Below are 20,031 nucleotides of genomic sequence, written 5' to 3' on the forward strand. Positions count from 1 at the left end.
TTATTAAGTAAGGCAGAGAGGAAAATGGATGGATGGGGCAGCCATACCTATCACAACTCCCTTACATCGTCAGGCCGGGGTATTGTGGGAAGACTGTTTAAGAAGATGTCTGTGGGTTCACAAGATATGTGTGTAGAAACATTTCAGCAGAAGAGCATTCTATAAATAAATATACTCATGGATCCCTTCTTCAAAGACAATGAGGGATAGTTGCATCTGAGGTCAACCAAGAAAGTCTGACTTCTTGATTGTGTTCCATCTTCAAGAAACCAGGGATGCTTTTGATACAGAAAATATCCCACCTTTCATAAGCCCTTTCCCGGAGGAGTTTTCATTCTTGCCAGAGCTGCTGGAATCCCTGGCTAAAATACATGTGCGGGTTTGGAAGAAGACATGCGCAGAATTGAGTGGGATTGGACACCTGCTTCCCCTCCTCTGGGCTTCCTGGATCTCCTGGGGCAAACAGAAACCCTGCCATCTGCCTGGCAGCCTCCTGGGGTTGATGTGGAGGGAGACCCTAGGGTAACTCTAAACCTCAAATCCTGGTCCTGGACCACTCACTGCAGGGGCGTTTCCTGAGGGTGGTTAGAAATGCAAATGAGCAGATGAAACCGGTTTGGCTCAGTGGATAGAGCATTGGCCTGCGGACTGAAGGGTCCCGGGTTCGATTCCGGTCAAGGGCATGTACCTTGGTTGGGCACATCCCCAGTGGGGGGTGTGCAAGATGCAGCTGATCGATGATTCTCTCTCATCGATGTTTCTAACTCTCTATCCCTCTCTCTTCCTCTATGTAAAAAAATCAATAAAAATATATTTTTAAAAAGTGCAAATGATCAGTCCCACCCCAGGCTTACTGAAATGGCGATGTGTGTTTCGACAAAACTTTCTGAGGGTTCTGGTGCAAGCCGAAGTTCAAGACCCCGCACCTTAAATAAAGCACGGTGCCCACTTTTTTAAATTAGCACACTTTTCTCTCCAGCGGCTGCCTCCCTTTTGTCTGTGCCCAGGCAGAAATGCTGTCAAAAGTGCCAACAAGCCCGGTGTCTGGAACAGGGTGAGGCCTGGCTCTGCGGACGTTGTTTGCACACTAAGTTCTGACCATCCGCCAGACAGACTGAAGGTACTGCCAAACCTTCCTGCTGGGAGTAACACCTTAAATGAAGGCCTTCAGCTACTTGGTTTTCATAAGCCAGTGTATTGTATTCAAAATGCTTTTGTGGGGCGGGGCGGTGGTGGCAGGGGTGGGTGTACCTAGTACAGCTTCACCCAGAATCACGAGACACCTCTACCTGGGAATGTTTAAAGGGACCAGAGTTTCTAGAACATTCAATTGACCTGCTCTATACATCAGTACACACAAGAGGAAAAATAAAGATCAACATACCAGGTAATAGCTTGGTAATGATCACCACTGACACAATTCTGTTGGCTTTGCTCATTTATTTGTAAAAATTAACAAGTGAAACATGTTGGGGCTAAATGAGCAATCTGCAGGGTTTCCAGGGGTGGTGTCCAATTTCCTTTTTGGAGCCCCAGAAAGTATACTGAGTCTTTCCTCTGGTGTGTGTTTTGGGGCATATAGTCCTGTTTTTACAGAGGATGGCAGAGGGTAACGCATGCAGCATTTCTGTGTTAGGCCAGACGGATTTGGAATTCAAGCGTGGATTCTCCCTCGTTCCCATCCATCTTCTAATCCTCCATGCTCAATAAAGAGCTTGGAAAGTCAGATCAATACCAGGTGGAGACACAGAAGCCAACATGAGAAGGTGACTTTTTCTCCTGGACTGGGCCAGGCTTGGAGGAGGCTCGATAAACTCATTGTCCTTCCTCAGAGCAAGTCAGATCACCTACAACAGGACACAGGGGTGTTTTGGTAGATTGTTAATTAATACTAGTTAATCTGTTTTAATAAAGGGGCATCCCACTAATTAGGTCAGTTTTAAAGCATCCACCAAATTACTGTGAGAAAATATTTTAGCACATTTTATATATGAGACATTATTGGAATACTGATAGAACAGACACTTTTCAGTAGTGGTAATCCATTCGCTTGAATTATAAAAAAACAACACAAGATGTCTGGTTTAAGGATTCACAGTCATATATATGCTCCCCTATGCCCACTGCAGCATACTTTACCATAGCCAAGATATGGAAGCAACCCAAGAACTCATCAATACACGAGGCAGTAAAAAAAAATAATAATAATAAATGGTGATACATATGTACAGTGGAATATTACTCGGTCATAAATAAGAACAAAAGCTTATCATTTGTGACAACATGGATTGACCTAGAGGGCATTGAACTAAGTGAAATAAACCAGTCAGAGAAAGACAAACACCAAATGATTTCACTTATATGTGGAATCTAAAGAATAAAATAAATGAACAAACGAAGGAGAAACAGACTCATAGATACAAAGAACAGACTGATGGTTGTCAGAGAGCAGGGGGATGGGGAATGGGTGAAAAAGGTGAAGGAATTAAGAAGTATAAATTGGTAGTTACACAATAGTCACAGAGATGTAGATTACAGCAGAGGGAATATAGTCAATAATATTGTAATAACTGTGTATGAAGCCAGGTGGATATTGGAAATATCAGGGGAACACTTTTTAAAGTATATGATTGTCTAATCTCTATGGTATACACCTGAAACAAATAATATTGAATATAAACTATAATTAAAAAAGGAATTCAAAGTCTTGAGGATGGCACACAGCATACTAAGGTATTTATTTATCTCCCAAGAACTCCTGGCGTTCTCTGTCACTGCATGCTGGGGACTCCTTTGCCCTCCAGGGTCAGGCGTGTGGGACTGCTTTCCAAGTGTGGATCTTGCCCAAGATGGGCAGTCAGGATCCTTTTCTGGGGGATTTGGGTTTGAGCAAAGCTAGTCAGTCCAGGAACCGAAGTTTTGTGGGGAGCCTTACGCTTTGAGAAGGTAAGAAGCAAATATGCAGCGAGAGACGGATAGAGGACCCTGGGCTTAGAGAGATGAGAATTCCTGACTGCAGGTTCCATTTCCGCATGAGCCCCGAGGGTACTGCTGAGTTTCTGGAGAAAGCATCACCCCTTTATAATAATTTTCCATTTTATCTCTGAAATCAAACTAGCTTAAGTAACATTTTATTCCTTGCAACTTTCTTGCTTAGACTGAGGTGTGTGGGGAGGGGCAGGTTTGGTCTAACTACACGCTGACAGTGTTGCCCTACATTTTAAAATGGAAGGAAGTCCAGGAAGCCTCTGGATTGTTCCACGTGGAGTATGCCAAGCTAGCTAACATACTAATTGCTGTACATTCATGTCCTGTGTTGTTATTAGGGGGCAAATGCCCTGCCACCACGCTCACTGCATCGCCCCGATCTTCCAATGAGGCTTCTGAGTGGTTAGTGTGAACTGCTGATGACACAGGCATGGTCCAGCCGTGCTGGGGTGCAGGCCTCCCTGGCCATGACACAAACGGTGCAGGGAAGACTCCAACCTGGGCCAGCTGTGGACAGTGTCAGAGAGGGCCTGGCTCAGGCGCTAGATCAGAAGGATTCCCAGGGATGACTTTGTTCTGGGCAGTGAAGAGGGGGCTGTGTGAATAATTCGGGGGAGAGGGGAGAGGGGGAGATACCGCTCAAATTAGTTCACTAGCAAGCATCCACAGGGATTCGCTCCACGTTCACTTTTGTCCCCATGGTTCCGTAGCGATCATGGGTGTTGTGAGAACTGCAAAGTGAGGCTTTTCCACAAGCAGTGATTGGGCTCGGGAGGCAAAGCCCTTCTCCTTCTCCAAGGCACGGAGCCGGGTCTGCTTTGTATGCTGGGCACTTACCTGAGGAGCCATATGGTGCCGCTCTCTGAGGGGCTCAGCACCAGCATCCAATTCCAAACAAACTCATCATCCGGCCTTTCATGTCTTCTCTGGAGAGTGCTGTAACCTGTGGGCACCCAGAACCCGGAGCGGTTCTCCCCCTCCCGGGATGGGGCTCCCCGCCAGGTGCCTGAGGGAGCCTCACAGAGGCCCGGCCTCCCCACGCCAGCTGGTCTGAGATGAGAAGACTGTTTATGGTTGCCTCTGGGACTTGATTAAGAGGATGATATGCACATGGTGGTGAATGGTTACGATTATTTGTTAGGAAAATAAAGATGGCTTTCAAATTTTTTTAAGGCCTTGTCATTGCAAAGCCTTTCCTCCCCTCTCTTCTTCTGCTTACGACTTCCTTTCTGGAGATCAGAGTAGACAGAGCTGTCATAACTCTTCGTCCCGGCGTTCCCAAAACTGTGTGAATATATATTCAAGACGCGCTAAACTCGGGAGTGGACCAAGTCTTCTGTCTTCTCTGTCGCTGAATGAATGAATGAATGCCTTGTTTCTCAAGAGCTGGTCACGAGGCTGCTAAGAGATAGCTGGAAAGTATTTTCCATGATGTCATCTGAGCTTGCGTGGTTGTTTGTTTCTGTTTGTTTGTGTCTCTCCTATATGATAGCATACCTCCAATTTGGGTCAGCTTTTCCCTCCCCTAGTTTTGCATGCAGCTGGGTGGTAGAATGTTTTCTTTTCTCAGACAAAAAATAGGTGCTTGGTGCTTCCCAAAGTCATCGTTAGGGTTAACCTAGCTTAGAAAGTGCAGGAATCTGCCCTCACTGTCATAAGCAAGAGTATTCTAGGATGTCCAGGAATACTCTTATTACTGACGATTTCTCACCGCACGCTCTGCATCCCAGATTCAGGGACTCTCTGACAGATGGGAGCTGCGGCCTGTTCTCTCAGAGGGCTCCGGACCCGGAGGGCTTTGCGTGGAGGAGGAGGCTGAGGGGTGTGAGCGCCAAAAACGGGCTCTGACTCTGGCGCTGCCGGGGCAGGCACTGACACATCCCGCTGGCTCTGGAGGCGTGTTACTTGCTGGAGACCAGCGGGAAAAATGGTAAAGGCAGCTCCCTGAGCCCCAGAAAGCCCGACCCTCCGGGTTCGCCCACATGGTTGCTGATTTCTCTTCTTCCAGGAGAGTTCGTGGGCTTCGGTTTGTCCCTCGTAGGGAGAGGGAAAGCCCCCAAGAGATGGGGGACCTGCTGGCTTCTTTCCTGAAGGATGAGTTTCTCTGCTGGCAGTGAGAGACGTGTGCCGCGGTGCTCCCCGCAGGGTGGGACAGCGCGGAGCAGCCCGTGTCCTACGGTGGGAATCACCTCCGATGGTGGCGCGGGCCGCTCACCTGTGCGCTTTCCCCCCGCAGGTTCACCAGTACTACAGCTGTCTCCCCGAGGAGAAGGTTCCGTATGTCAACAGTCCCGGGGAGAAGCTGCGGATCAAGCAGCTACTGCACCAGCTGCCGCCGCATGACAATGAGGTAAGGGGCTGGGGGGTGGGGGGATCTCAGGAAGCCTTTCCTTAGAACCTTCCCTGAATACTGACCTTTCCACGGTTGGAATGCTGTGGTCCAGATTTCCAAAGAAACCTTCTGGCAGTTCAGTTTAGGTGTTAGCCTCCTTAATTAGAGCCAAGCGCAGCTGTCAGACACCTTCTGGAGAGCACTACCTAAAAGCAAAATCTCACCGTGGGCTGGATTCACCTGGCACTGCCAGGCTCTGGGGTTCACCAGGGAGCAGGGACATTGGAAGGTAGAGTCCAGGCTTTCTCAGTTGAAGAAAAAAGAGCGAGGCTGGTTTCCTGAGCACCTGGGACGGTGGAGATTCCCTGGGCAGTGCAAACCCTGCAAAGACTTTGCAACTCGCTTGAATGTTCAGCGTCATCTCACATTCAATGAGCGCACACATTTCCCCCCATGGCCCATGGCAGCAGACACTATGTGTCCGGATGTGCAGCTCTGAAAACCTGTGTTTTTGTCATTTAAAGTCCAACTTGCTGAGGTCACCCTCTGCACCCTTGAAAGTATGGCCTGCAGGCTGTCCTTTCCTCTGAACCAGTACCCACAGCACTGTGAGCAGGCATTTATCTTTGGAGATAAATTGACCATAAAAGCAATTTAAAATATGCTTTTAAAAGCTCATCATGCTTGAGGGGTTTAGACTTGTAAACTAATAATTAATGTTTAAGTATCTGGTTTGTAAGAACTGTAATCCCGTGGAATTGAATTGCCCACTGAACTCTATTACATTTTAAACAGAAACATAATTTTCGATTGAAAAGAGAGGTAACCCCTTGGTGAGACACCAGCTTCCCATCCACAGCCCCACCCGCGAGCTGGGTCCCAGGGAAGTGACTGTGCTTTTTAGTCTTTCCCTCCCCACGTTTGAAAGAAAAAGGATAGATCAGGAGCCACAAAAGTACGTTTGAATAAGTGGAGCAAAAACTTAAACACGGAGGCCACTCCTAGAAAGAGGGCTGCATTCCCTTTCCTGTTGTTCATTTCAGACTTCATTAAAAAAAAAAAAAAAAAAAAGTATAAATAATGCTTTCTCTTTAAAGCTGAGAGCAAACCTTGTAACCTGATGCCCGGTTAACTAGTTTGGAAGTGAAAATGCGGGTTTTTACAAGCAGGAGGGGTGTGCCTTTCTTAAAAGCTTGTCCATGGAGTGTCAGGGGTGTAACCGTGTAGTCTGGGCTGCTGGGGGCCCGGGTTCTCTCCGGGGAGAAACATCCACAGGAAGACGTTTCTCTTTCTGTTCACTTTTTATGTGGCAGAGGGACCTGACCCTCCCTGTGCTGCTTTTAATGGTTTCTTCTGTTAAAGGTTAACTGTGGTTTCATGAAAAGAGACCTTTCAAATTCCTCCTTCCTGCTGGTGAGAATTCCTTCCATGGGGTCCAGGAAGCAGTTTCACCCATCTAGGCTCAGCCCGTGGAGAACAAAGGGTGACCCTAAAGTGAATATGTGATCCTTCTTTTTTTCACCCAGAGAAGACAGTTTTTATATCTGCAGCCACCCTGGTTTTCAAATGAGGATGCACCAGTCTAGTTCAAGGGCCCCCTGTAGCCATCTGGCTGGTAGTCATCTGAGCATTTCAGTCAGCCTTCTGAAGCTCAGATTATTCTAAAGGCAGGCAGGTGGTGGGGTTAGGACAACGTTTGCCGAAGTGTGATAGACACGGGACTTTAGGTGGGACACGGGCAAGGCAGTATGCTCTCAGTATGTAATGAGAGAGCACTTCCTTGTAAGTTGTATGTCCTTCCGTGTGAATGACAAAGGGAGGCATTTAGGGGGAGCCAGCAGCTGTAGCGCCTCTGCCCATCCTCCTGGTGTCTGCTTGGAAGCTGCTGCATTAAGAATCTGCATTTGAGGACCTCCCCCGGGCCAAAGCATCCGGGTAGAATCTAGCCATGTGGTTTCCTTCTCTCTTTAGCTTATGGTCGCCCTCTGATTTTTTACAGGCAATACAGATCTGCCATTTATAATCATAATATACTTTCTTTTTAAGTAAATCTATTCAAGTTTTTAAAAGTGAGTCAGTGTTAAAACAGTACATAAGTGTTACCGGTGGAAGTGGGTATCTCTTTCCTCACTGAGTGCTGGGGGTGGTGTCCTTACATCTCAAGAAAAGGAATCTTCTGAGACTTGCACGGGAGAATGAGTGATTTTTATTTGCATGGAATTACATCCCTGGGTTTCCAACCTCCCATCTCCCTCCGTCCAGTCCTAGAAGAAGTGTGGTGGGGCGTCAGTAGAGCTAAAACCAGAGCCAGGGTCCAGGGTTCCTTCCATGTTGGAGCCGGGGCCACGTCAGCATCAGGCTGGCTGCAGTCCATGAGTCCATCGCGGGTGAGGTTGGCCATGGGCCATGTAGGGGAATGCAGGGGAGCCCCACAAGCCAGGAGTGAACCAAAACACACCAAGAGCCAGGAGAAAACCAGAGAGTCAAGGGGAATTAAGAGAGCGAACTCCTTCGTTCAGGGGACCAAAAATCCCAAATTTCCCGCCTTTGTGGTGGCCATGCCTACCCTGGCCAGGGACCTGCTCCCAGGTGTGCCTAACAGGAAAGCACCTTCGGTTGTCACCCCCCAACTTTACTGAGCCTTTGTCTCTCATCCTTTAGCTGGACCACTGGGGAGTGCAAAGTTTTACCTTCTGGCGAAACTGCCCCAATGACATGCCTATGATACTTAGCCTTAAAAAAAAAACAAAAAAACTTAGCCTTCCCTTTGCTCCTCTCCTGTTGTTACTAATTGTCCTACTATTAATCACAACAGCACCATTAAGTAGGTGGTACATCAAGACTCAGACAAAATTCCCAAGATGTGCAGACCTAAGGGAAGAGATGGAAATACTGGATGGAATGTCCATGATGTCCCTCCCTTACTTGTGGGTCTGTGTTTGACAGGAAGGATCATAGCTTAATGCAAGTCCATCCATTAACCAGAGCCCAGCAGGCGGTTTTTTCCTCCGCCTCACAGAAAAGCAGGCAGGGACTCCCATGAAGCAACACAGATGCTTTTGAGCCAACTCTTCAGTCTCAAGCCTTTGGTTCCCCATTTTCCCAACAACGAGGTGACAGAAGAGGAGCTGTGAGCCCACCGACAATGGTTCTGGCTCGCTGGCCTGGAGCCGTCATCGGTGTGAAGGACCACTTACCTGGGCACCCGGCCATGAAAGCATCAGGACCCTGCAATCAGTGTGAAGATGCAAACCCGCCAAAACCGGTTTGGCTCAATGGATAGAGCGTCGGCTTGGGAACTGAAAGGTCCCGGGTTCGATTCTGGTCAAGGGCATGTACCTTAGTTGCAGGCATATCCCCAGTAGGGGGTGTGCAAGAGGCGGCTGATCGATGACTCTCATTGATGTTTCTAACTCTCTCTCTCTCTCCCTTCCTCTCTGTACAAAATCAATAAAATATATTAAAAAAACAAAACAAAAACAAAACATGCAAACCCATTGCAAAGAAGGAGAAAGTCCCAGATCTGGGATTGGGGGGAGCAGAGTGAGGCAGTGAGGATGAGGAATAGCTACAGACCTTCATCCTGTCCAAGCCTTGGGCTCTCGAGTTTGATGCCTTTAGTCAGAGACTCATTTCAAATGTCCCCAAGCCTGGCGGGGTTCAAGTCCAGGCCAGAGAGGGGCACGTTTGCTGAGAAAGCTGAGGCCTGGGCTTCGGGAATCCTAAGGGGAAGAGCAAAGAGTGACTCTTCCGTTCCACCTCTGCGTCCCTTCAGGTCCGATACTGCAACTCCCTGGACGAGGAGGAGAAGCGGGAGCTGAAGCTCTTCAGCAACCAGAGGAAGCGCGAGAACTTGGGCCGAGGGAATGTCAGGCCCTTCCCGGTCACCATGACGGGAGCCATTTGTGAACAGGTGAGCGTGGAGGCGGGACTGCCGGGCTGGCTTGCCCTTGGCCTTGCCCTTCACTCACTTTCTGAGTGCCTGCTGGGGCCAGGCGCTGTGCTGGGCACAGGGATACAGCAGTGAACAAACGTTTAAAAGCTTGATCTTGCCCTTGTTAGGAGTTAGATTCTAGCGGGGAAAGCCAGACAGTAACATAGATAAGCAACATAGAAAATAATACGGCAGGGAAGGGGTCAGGAAGTGCTGGGCATAGGGGTGAGGTTGCAGTTTTCATAAAGTGGCCTGGAAGGCGCCCCCCTTAGTAGGTGGCTTCTGAGCAAAAACAAGCAAGAGCTGAGAGAGGGAAGCACGTAAGCCTTGGGGAGGGGCAGCGGGGGCAGCGGGGACAGAGGGCTCACAGGCCCTGAGGCAGGACATTTCGGTCAGATTCGCCAAGTGGCCTGTGTGGCAGGGCAGAGGGCATGAAGGAGGAGAACTGACAGAGGGCCAGGGCCTGGGGGTTAAGTGTCCATTGGAAAGAATTAGGCCAGGGGTTGACATATGATGGATTTATATTTTAAACGAGTCCTTTAGAAAGTGGAGTTTGCTGGACCTGGGTCAGCCTCGTTCCCAGGGTCAGTGACATTTGCAGGGTGGGAAATGGGGACAGCAAGTGTCTATGTCATAGAAAGATGTTGCGATTAAATGAGATTCTGTCTCGTTAAAGTAATTAAACAAAGAGGCCATTACACTGAGGTGGCTCTACTGCTTTGTACGGTAGCAAACCAAAACCTAAGCCAGAATCAATGCACTAGAATCCAAGAAAACAAAAGTTAAGAACAATCAATCACAAATTCGAATCAGGCTTTCCCAAATAAGGTGACTGCTTAAGTCACAGCCCCTCAAACCACTGCTTTCTCTGCTTCCGCCTCTTTTCTGTAAGAACCTGCCCCTGAGCTCCCATCCGAGGGGCATTCCAACCTCCTTCAGTTGGTGCTGCCCAACTCGATTCAATATTTGCTAAATGTTGAATGTGCCTCAGTTTACCTATTAACAGTATGCTACCCCAGTTCTACCTATGTTATAAGAGGAAGGGTTAGTGCTTTTGGTAGCATAGTCTTTCCCTTATCTGATCACATAATTGGGCTCCCAGAGCCAGTTTCATGACCTCTCTACTCCTTTTTCTAGAAAGCAGTTCAACCCACCAGAGGCCCATGATGTAGGGAGGGTTCAGAGGTAGCGTTTCTACTCCATAGACATTGTCCCTGGAGCTCTGTCCCTCATGTGGGGCCTGGTACCGGGCCCTCAGGCTGTGACCCTCATGCCAACACCCTGGTGAGCCGAGAGCCTGCCCCCAGACCCACTGATTCCTCCCTCAAAGGCCCTCAGACCATATTTGTTTTTCCCAAACCCCAGCCTTAAGCAGGGCCACCGGGGACTCTGCCTTGCCCCTTTCTGGATGGGGAAGGAGCTTGGGAACTCGAGTGGGAAGATAAGGGAGGGCCAGGGAAGAGGCCCTTTCCAGAGGCTGGTCTTAGAAGCAGTGCCTTTCCCGTCAGGATTATGTAAAAAGATGCTGGCAGAAGCAGGCTAACGGCAGGCCTGAGAGACTGTCTGGGAAATAGTTAAAGGCGGGCACATTCGAATGAACCCACTCCCCTTACCATCTTACAGCCCACTCCCGCCTCAGCCCCCACAGCCTCCTCCTCCTCCTCATCTTAACCTTGTCTGCCTCTGATGGAGTTTGTGTAATGTGCCTCCTGCTGGAGAGTTTTCTTCTTTCCCACCTTTGTGAGTCCTGGTTTTCTGTTACTTAATTAATCTTCATCTTACGTGGTGGCCCTGGGCACGGAGAGGGGGAGGCACACGTATGTAGAGCAGGCAGCACAGGGCCTCGTCGGAACGTAAGTGCCCCATGGTGGAGACTGGTGGAGGTGGTGGTGGTTTGTCACCTGTGCGGGGTGAGAGAGGTGGGCCCCCTGTTCACACGCACGTTTCCCTTTGCCTCGCAGTGCGGGGGCCAGATTAACGGCGGGGACATCGCTGTGTTCGCGTCGCGCGCCGGCCACGGGGTGTGCTGGCACCCGCCCTGCTTCATCTGCACCGTCTGCAGCGAGCTGCTGGTGGACCTGATCTACTTCTACCAGGACGGCAAGATCTACTGCGGCCGGCACCACGCCGAGTGCCTGAAGCCACGCTGCGCCGCCTGCGACGAGGTCAGTGCGCTCCCGGGGTGGCAGCCCTGCCCGCAGCCGCCGTGGCATGACCCACACAGTGGGGCTGTGACCATAGCAGCCCCCACACCTTCCTGTATTAACCCTTTCCCGAGAGAAGTCCCCATCCCGGATGGCTGGCTGTCGGGGACATGGCCTGCATCACTGAACGCACAGCCCCATGGACCAGGTGGGAAGGCAGCTGGTTTCTGTAGCTGAGGTGACTCCTGGCATTGGGTCCATTCAGAGTGTTAACGAAAGGAACCATGGTATCATACAGCTTTAGGTTTCAGCCCAAATCCCAGAGAGTCATCATCTCTAATAACAAAAGAGTAATATGCTAATTAGACCAGATGTCCTTCCAGGTGACCTTTCCGGTCGAAGCTGAGGCTGTAAGGGAAGCCTGTGTCCCTGTGCCTGCTGGCGGCTGGAGGGAGGCCTGGGTCCCGGGTGCCAGAGGGAAGCTGGTGCCGGCAGCTGCAGGAAGGGAGGCCTACTCTTGCATGAATTTTGTGCGTTGGGCCTCTAGTCAGTAATGATGTGCCCCTTATATCTTTAAAAGCTCTGTTTTCTGAGCTTCAGAGGGAGAGGTTGGTTTGGGAAGAAAGCTGGAGGCATTATTTAATTTTCTCACAACTTATAGAAGTTCTGATGAGGATTCAGGAGGCAGATGGATATTCCCTCTGGATACCTCTGTCCCGCACTCTAAGAACTTGAATTTGCTTCCTGGAGTAAGACAGCAGACAGCAGCACAAGCCAGGCCTGGTGCTTTCTGCGACCTGGGAGACTAGAACACCTGGTTTAGCTTTAAAGGTTTGGAGCGTACAGGCTCCATACAAACATTTTAAGAGTTTGGAGCAGAAAGGAGAACGTGTTAAAGCTGACCACTATTATGGGGTTCATCAAGGGAAAGGTCTTGGATGGGGTTTCCTCCTGCAGAGTGGATTTTTGGTTCTCTCCACCTTGTACACAGAAATGTGGAACTTATGAACAACACTCCCTTTTGTAGCCAGAGTTCACTCCACTGGGCATTTCTTCCACATAAATTGTCCAGGAGCGATTCGCTCTTCTAGGAGAGAGTTTTATCTGTCTTAACTAATTGGATTCTAATGCTAATGGTGATGCTCTAAGACCCACTAGGCAAGTAGTTGGGAAACTGAGTTCAGGTCCAGCTTGGTGATTCTAGGCAGCCGCTTTACCTTCATGCCTCAGTTTCCACATCTGGAAATGAGTGCTCCTAATACATTATGTCACTTAATGGCAAATAGAATATGATGCTTTAAGAGCTTTGAAATTTTTGTTTATTGAGATGTAACTCACAGAGCATAAGTTTCACCCTTTAAAGTGTGTGCATCCAATGATTTTAATATCATCACAGAGTTGTGCAACCATCACTAATACCCAATCCCGCCTCGAAAGGAACTCTGTCTATTAGTACAAACTTCCCTTTCCCCCTCACCCAGCCCCTGAAACCACTAATCACGTCTCTCTCTATATGGGTTTACATATTCTAGACATTTTATATAAATGGAGTAGACAATGTATGACCTTTTGTCTCTGGCTCCTGTCACTTAGCATGCTGTGTTCAAGGCTAATACAGGCTATAACCTATATCGGTACTGTATTCTTTTCCATGGCTGAATGATATTCAGTGGTATGCAAATGTCACATTTTGTTTAGCCATTTTTCAACTGATGGACATTTAAGTTGTTCCCACTTTTTGACAATTATGAATGATGCTGCTAGGAACATTCATGTATGAGTTTTTGTGTGGACACATATTTGTAGTTCTCTAGGAATGGAATTGCTGGGTCATATGAAAAATCTGTTTAATTTTCTGAGGGAATCCAAACTTTCTTCCAGAACAGCTACACCATTTTACATTCCCACTATCAATAAATGAGGATTCCAGTTTCTCCACATTCTCAACATTCATTGCTTATCTTTTTTATTATAGTCATCTTAGTGGCTGTAAAGTGGTTGTGGCTTGCATATCCTTAACAGCTAATAATGTTGAGCATCTTCTCATGTGTTTATTGGCCATTTGTGTATTTTTCGTTTTTTTAAGAAATGTCTATTCAAATCCTTGGCCCATTTTTTTACTTATGTGATTTTTCTTTTCACTGTGGGATTGTAACTATTTAAATATTGTGGATACTAGTTTTTTTTCTTTTTTTTCTTTTTTAATATATTTTATTGATTTTGTACAGAGAGGAAGGGAGAGGGATAGAGAGCTAGAAACATCGATGAGAGAGAAACATCGATCAGCTGCCTCTTGCACACCCATATGCCCGCAACCAAGGTACATGCCCTTGACCGGAATCGAACCCAGGACCCTTCAGTCCCCAGTCCTCAATGGACGCTCTATCCATTGAGCCAAACCGGTCCTGGCTGGATACTAGTTTCTTATCAGATACATGATTTGCAAGTATTTTCTCCCATTTTGTGGTTATATTTTCATTTTCTTGATGATGTCCTTTGAAACGTAAAACTATTTAACTTGGATAAGGTCCAATTTATTTATATATATATATATATATATATATATATATATATATATATATATAGTTACTTATGTTTTCAGTGTATCATACCTAAAAAACCATTGCCTAATGCATTGGTCAGCAAACTCATTAGTAAAGAGTCAAATACCAACAGTATAATGCTTGAAATTTCTTTTGGGAGCTGAAAACCAACTTCTGCACATGGGCCATGAAGTTTTAATCACACTGTACATGCACTCCCACACGTGGTATTTTGTGGAAGAGCCACACTCAAGGGTCCAAAGAGCCACATGTTGCTCTCGAGCCGCAGTTTGCCAACCTCTGGCCTAATGCAAGGTCATGGAAATTTATACCTGTGTTTTCTTCTGGGTATTTTATAGTTTTTGGCTCTTTGGGTCTTTAATCCCTTTGAGTTCCTGTAGTGGACAGTGTGAGATAGGGGTTCTGATTCATTCTTTTGCCTGTGGCTCTCCACTTGTCCTATCCCCATTTGTTGAAGAGACTGTTCTTCCCCCATTGAATGTCCTTGGCTCCCTTGTTGATAATCAAGTGGCCAATTTGTTTGGGTTTATTTCTGTGCTTCTAATTCCATTCTCTTGATCTACATGTCTATTTTTATACCAGTACCCACTGTCTGGATTACTGCAATTTGAAGGAAGCTATTAAATCTATACTTTAGATTTTTTTAAGAACTCTACATTAAAGGTCAAAACACAAATGCTCTGAGGGCAATAGGTACTGCACAGGAAGAGGGCTCATGTTAAGGCAACAGAGAGTGGTGACGAGCGCTCACCACTTACGTGGGAGCAGCAGCCCATCTTCCTGCCCCAGCTGCTCATACACACGGGGACGTACACTGCATGTTGCCACATATGATACACTCAAGAGATAAACCAGGATTCCAGGTGTTTGTATGGCATTCCCCACTTTTTAAAAATACTGTGCATAGGCCAAGTAAAACAGACACATATGTTCAAAGTGCCCAGAAGCTGTCTGTTTTTGGTCCTGCTCTATGTTACTCATATTTAGAACCTTCTTTCTCTTATTAAAATGTGGTTAAAACTAATTACAAGGCCAGACTGGAAACCATGTTTAGTTGTACTTCAGGCAAATCCAAATGTGGGAGCTGATTAGATCTAGCATGAGCATGTTCTCATCCACTTCTGTTTGACAATTTGTTGAGAGGGGAGGGACAGCTTTCCCACTCTTCTAGTGTGGGTCCCTCCCTGTGCTCATTTAAGGTGCATCCTCTGGGCTGGGTCCTAACCATCTGGCTCCCTCATCTCCAGATCATCTTTGCCGACGAGTGCACCGAAGCCGAGGGGCGGCACTGGCACATGAAACACTTCTGCTGCTTCGAGTGCGAGACCGTGCTGGGCGGCCAGCGCTACATCATGAAGGAGGGAAGGCCCTACTGTTGCCACTGCTTCGAGTCCTTGTATGCAGAATACTGCGACACCTGCGCCCAACACATAGGTGAGGCCACGCGTGAGGCTCAGCCCGGTCCTCCTGGGACTGGACCTTCACTGTGTCTGGTGTCCCTAGAATCCCTTTGGGTGCAAATGGTAGAAACCCAACTCATGCTAGCATAAGTGAATAAAGGGACTGTCTTGGCTGACGTTACTAGAAAGGCCAAGGAGTATGTTGGCTACAGGTAGAGATGGATCAAGGGTTTAAACAAACTCTCTTTGTTCCTCCGTGTCTCTCCTCAGCTTGCCTTCTGTTGGTATCTTTCGGGAACAAGCTGCCTTCTCATGGCGGCCAAGATGACCCTCCAAGTATATGCATTTAGTAATTGTATCCTGTAGAGGAGTGGGGCTGTGATCTTCCAGCATCCAAGTCAGGTCTCTGTATAGGAGCCCCATAGGCCATGGTCTGGTCATGTGTTCTGCCCTGGAAACAAGAGAATAAGGAATTCCTAGATTCCTATTGGTTTGCCTGAGTCATAGGCCCACCTCTGGGTGGGGCTATGTGATGTACAGCCCCACTACCACAGAGGGATCTCAGAAATAAACTATAAACAGATGTCTTCCACTGCCTCCCTGGAAAACTCAAGTGTTAACAGAGGGAGGAACCAAAGCAGCTATCTTGGTAGGATAGTCAAGAAAACCAAATGGTTTCTGGCAAGCATGTCTTAAAAAAAAAAAAAAAGGCTGACCCAGCCAAATACAAAGCAAGCATACCTCAAATAGCCCATAAGCTATAGACTCTCCAAATAAGTGGCAGTTCTAAGATGGCGTCTATCATTTTCCCTTTGCAAAACTAACCAGTTTGTTCGCCCTCCAACGCTGTTCTGGATCATCTGTGGCTTCTCCACTCAACTTGCCTGTTCTGGCACCTTGAGAAGGAGCTGCCCTTTAAAGAGAAAGGAAAGCTGGCCAGGGATGGAGGTCTGTGAGGCCAGCAGCTGGTCTGCCTGTGGTTTGTGCCATTCCAGGCAACGTGCTCAGAAGCTGCCTGCGTCTCACCTGCGGTGGGTAGGTGGGGAGGAAGTCAGAGATTTTATCAGGAACAAGGAGGAGTGGCTTTGTCTCCCTAGAGCAAGCATGTCAAACTCAAAGGCTAACACAGGCCAAATAAATGAGGCATGCTGCCTGTGAGCCGTGAGCTTGACATGCTTGCCCTGGTTCATCAGATGTGATGCATTCAGATGTAAAACCAGCTAGTCATTTGGAGGGTTTCGGGTGTTGATGAAAATCACAGCTTTGTGGACACGGCTCGCACATGGGCTTAGGCCTTTGTTGTCGGGTGTCCACCCCACACGTCCTGCTTCTGGAAGGCCCTTCCGGGCTGGTGGCCCTGCCAGGCCCAGGGTTGGGCATCGTTTTGCTTACCTCTGCCCAGCAGCATCCCTCCTGGGGCCTGAGGGACCCAGCCCGAAACACCTCCCTCTCCATGGCCTGGTGCCAACCAAGAATCCCACAGTCTTCACTCAGAGATAAGCTTCCTTGCAGGGTAAGCATTAGGGAACGGGACCCTGGTTCGGACAAGTGCCTGGGCCGTGAGAAGGGCGGGGTGGGACGCTGTCAGGGGAGACAGAGCACCTCCCTACCCCACCTTCTCGCTGTGGGTTCGGAGTCTGCAAGGAGGTGCTTGCTCAGGTGACAGGGGCTGAGTGAACAGAAGACGTGCCCACGGCAGCGATGCCCCTTCGCCTCAGTGTTTCTGCATCTTCTGTCCCTTTCCTGGGAGGCGTCAGAGCCGCTCCAGACACTGGCATGCGGATCGCGCTTAGTGGCTGGAAGAGAGGAGATCACACCGTGCCCACAGCCGCTGCCCCTCAGGAGGCCACGGCCTTCTCTCTTCGCTTCTCCTAGCTGGTGGAGAATGGTGACTGGCGTTCCCTCTTCTTTCCTCTTAAATCCGTACAAAGGCGTGCATGTTTTACCAGAGAAGAACTCTGTGGCCTGCAACATTGTCACCGCTGTGTTAAAATGCTGCCCCTGGGTTGTTTTGTCCTAGGTCCATTTTCCTGTAAAACGTAATTTCCTGCGGCAGGGAGAGGTGTGCTCCGGGTACCGTGCACGCCGCAGTCTCTGGTGCTTTGCTCTGACCACATTCTGCAAATATTCCATATTTATATAGCTGCTCCGCGCAGACCCTGCATCAGGCAGCCGTTGCTAGGGCAACGGTACTCTTGCCCGCGCTCAGCAAACAGTCCTATAAACAGACGGCGGCTGGAGCGGCAGCAGACACATCGCCCTCAGAGAAGTACTTAAGGGGCTTAGCGGGGAGGGAAAAAGAGCACTTAGATGAGGGCCGGCAGAGCCCTTTCCAGATATTGAGAGTTCAGGGGCAGTTCAGGGCGCGTGTGACTGTCGCTGATGTTTATCAGGGACCACGTTCCGCTGCCGGCCGGGCCTCTTCGTAACACGCCTCCCCAGCCCCTCCCCACAGAGACCCAGCCCTCTGAGAGGCCCCCACTCCGAGGAGGAGGCCCCTGCCGCCTATCTGAGCTCGTTTCCTGCAGAAGCACGAAGGAGCATGCATGGGGAAGTGGGTGGAGGATAGGCTGCAGGAGCTGGCCTCCCTGTGTGCCTGTGACGGACGGACGGACGGACGGGTGGAGGGCTGCAGCTGCGGAGACCTGTGCTGAGCGGGAGCCCACAGTGAGGGCCCAGGGCAGCCGGGAGGGCAGCTTAGGCCCCGGAGGAAAGGAGAGAGAGGTGCGGGGAGACCAGGTCAACCTGAGTTCTCCCCTGGCCTGCATACAGGCACAGCCGCCAGAGCCAAGAGGGAGACAGACATTAAGACCTAAAAAACGCAAGACGAGCAGTGAGAATAGTTACCGGCAGGGGCCTAAGCATTCTCTGCTTATTAACTCAGCCAGTCCCCACAGCAGCCATGAAGTAAGTGCCACAGTTATCCCTGTTCCATTGAGGAGGCACGGAGGCACAGAGAGATGGAGCCTAGAGCAGTGGTGGGCAAACCGTGGCTCTCGAGCCACATGCAGCTCTTTGGCCCCTTGAGTGTGGCTCTTCCATACAATACCACGTGCAGGCGCGCATGTACAGGGCGATTGAAACTTCGTGGCCCAGGCGCAGAAGTCGGTTTTCGGCCTGGGCGAGTCTATTCTGAAGAAGTGGTTCTAAAGCCGAGCCACATGCAAGGAGCCAAAGAACCGATGTGGCTCTCGAGCGCAGTTTGCCGACCACTGGCCCAGGGTCACACAGCCAGACAGCGGCAGAATCCGGATTTGAACCCATGCTGGTGGACCTCGGCATCTTTACAGCCAGCTGGAATGGCAGGGTCCCGCTCAGCTGCCAGGGTGCTGCCCGCCCTTGCGTCCTGCCTCAGCCAGTTCTCACTGCGGGGAACGCAGTGCTGAATGGAAGCCAGTTGGTCCGGTGCTCCACTCCCCTTGGGGTGGCCCTGGTGGCTGCTCCCGTCCCTCTAACAGTGCCCTTGGGTCCCCAGGGCTGACTCCTAAAGAAACCAAGACCCTTGGCTTGGGGAGGAGCCAGGCCAAGAAGCCTGTACCTTATGCCCCGCTCTCCTGGGCCCGGGCCGGGAAGTGAGGGCACAGACAGGGCAGGAGAGCTGCCCATGTTGGCCTTCTCTTTCCCTCCGCTTTCGTTCGCCGCCTCTCTGGACGAGTCTCTGGGAGTTATTCCTGGAAAGGCTTCCTGTTCTCAGCCGCCACAGGGGAAGGATCACGTTAGTCCTGCCTTTCGGAAAGACGTTCCCGTCAGACCCAGAGGTCCCCTTCCTTCCCACACGCGATTGGGGGGCTGCGTTCTCAGCAGGCTCCCCACAGGACGGCCCCGCAGCCCCGGCTTTCGTTCTGCCGTCACTGGCTTACTGCGGGCCCAGGACTCCTCTGGGCCCGTGCAGGTCACCTCCCCAGCCCGAACCAGCCCCTGGGCCGGGAGACACGTTATTTTCCTGGCCAGTGCTGGGACCGGGTGTAGCTTTAGCTTTGCCCAAAGCTCCTGGCCCCAGGGCGATCGGGCCTCTGGAGAGATTAAGTCCTATAACCAGGAGAAGGCCACAGGTTGAGAACCACTAGCAGGTTCGCCTAAGACCATGGAAAAACACAGATATTTACATTTTGATTCATTAACGGTAGCAACATTACAGTAATGAAGTAGCAACGAAAATAGTTTTATGGTTGGGAGTCACCACAACATGAGGAGCTGTATTAAAGGGCCGCGGCATTAGGAATGTTGAGAACCTCTGCATAAAGAGGTCAGCAGGAGTGGGTGGGGAAGGGTGGAGAGGTGTCAGGGGGGTGGACAGGACGACGTCCCCAAGGAGCTGGCCCTTGCGCAGACCCCTAAGGGGAGTGAAGGAGGCGGTGCCATGTCGTGGTAAGGGCAAGGCTTCCTGGGTCGATCCCGTCTGTGACTCCCCACTGTCTTACACCCGGCTGGTTATCTGGCCTCCTGCGCCTGTTTTCTCACCTGAAAAAAAAAAAAATGGAAATGATGTTTTCATTTTTTTCAGGTGAGAAAAAAATGGAAACGTCATTTTTTCTCACCTGAGCCCGTGGAGGGATTGAATGAGTTTACATACATGCAAAGCGTTTGTCCTCGTTGGTATCATGATGCGTGTGTGCCGGGCAGGATTCATGGTGGGCCAATCTGACCTAGTGTCTCTGCTCAGCCCAAA

General features: G+C 49.6%; 1 protein-coding gene across 5 annotated transcripts in view; it reads left to right on the forward strand.

Annotated features, from left to right (window-relative positions):
- Window positions 1-20,031, forward strand: part of PRICKLE2 (prickle planar cell polarity protein 2) — a 308,954-nt gene that overhangs the window by 255,312 nt on the left and 33,611 nt on the right. For 4 of the 5 annotated variants that reach the window (XM_045578962.1, XM_036430629.2, XM_036430630.2 and 1 more), the window contains 4 exons: window positions 5,225-5,338; window positions 9,096-9,233; window positions 11,216-11,419; window positions 15,210-15,396. In XM_045578962.1, the coding sequence (XP_045434918.1) occupies window positions 5,225-5,338; window positions 9,096-9,233; window positions 11,216-11,419; window positions 15,210-15,396 (643 nt within the window). Of the gene's footprint in view, window positions 1-4,876; window positions 4,919-5,224; window positions 5,339-9,095; window positions 9,234-11,215; window positions 11,420-15,209; window positions 15,397-20,031 lie in introns of those variants that run through there. The other variant, XM_036430632.2, reaches the window with a different exon arrangement.

This window comes from Pipistrellus kuhlii, unplaced genomic scaffold (genome assembly GCF_014108245.1).
Source record: "Pipistrellus kuhlii isolate mPipKuh1 unplaced genomic scaffold, mPipKuh1.p scaffold_m20_p_11, whole genome shotgun sequence".
Lineage (NCBI taxonomy): Eukaryota > Metazoa > Chordata > Mammalia > Chiroptera > Vespertilionidae > Pipistrellus > Pipistrellus kuhlii.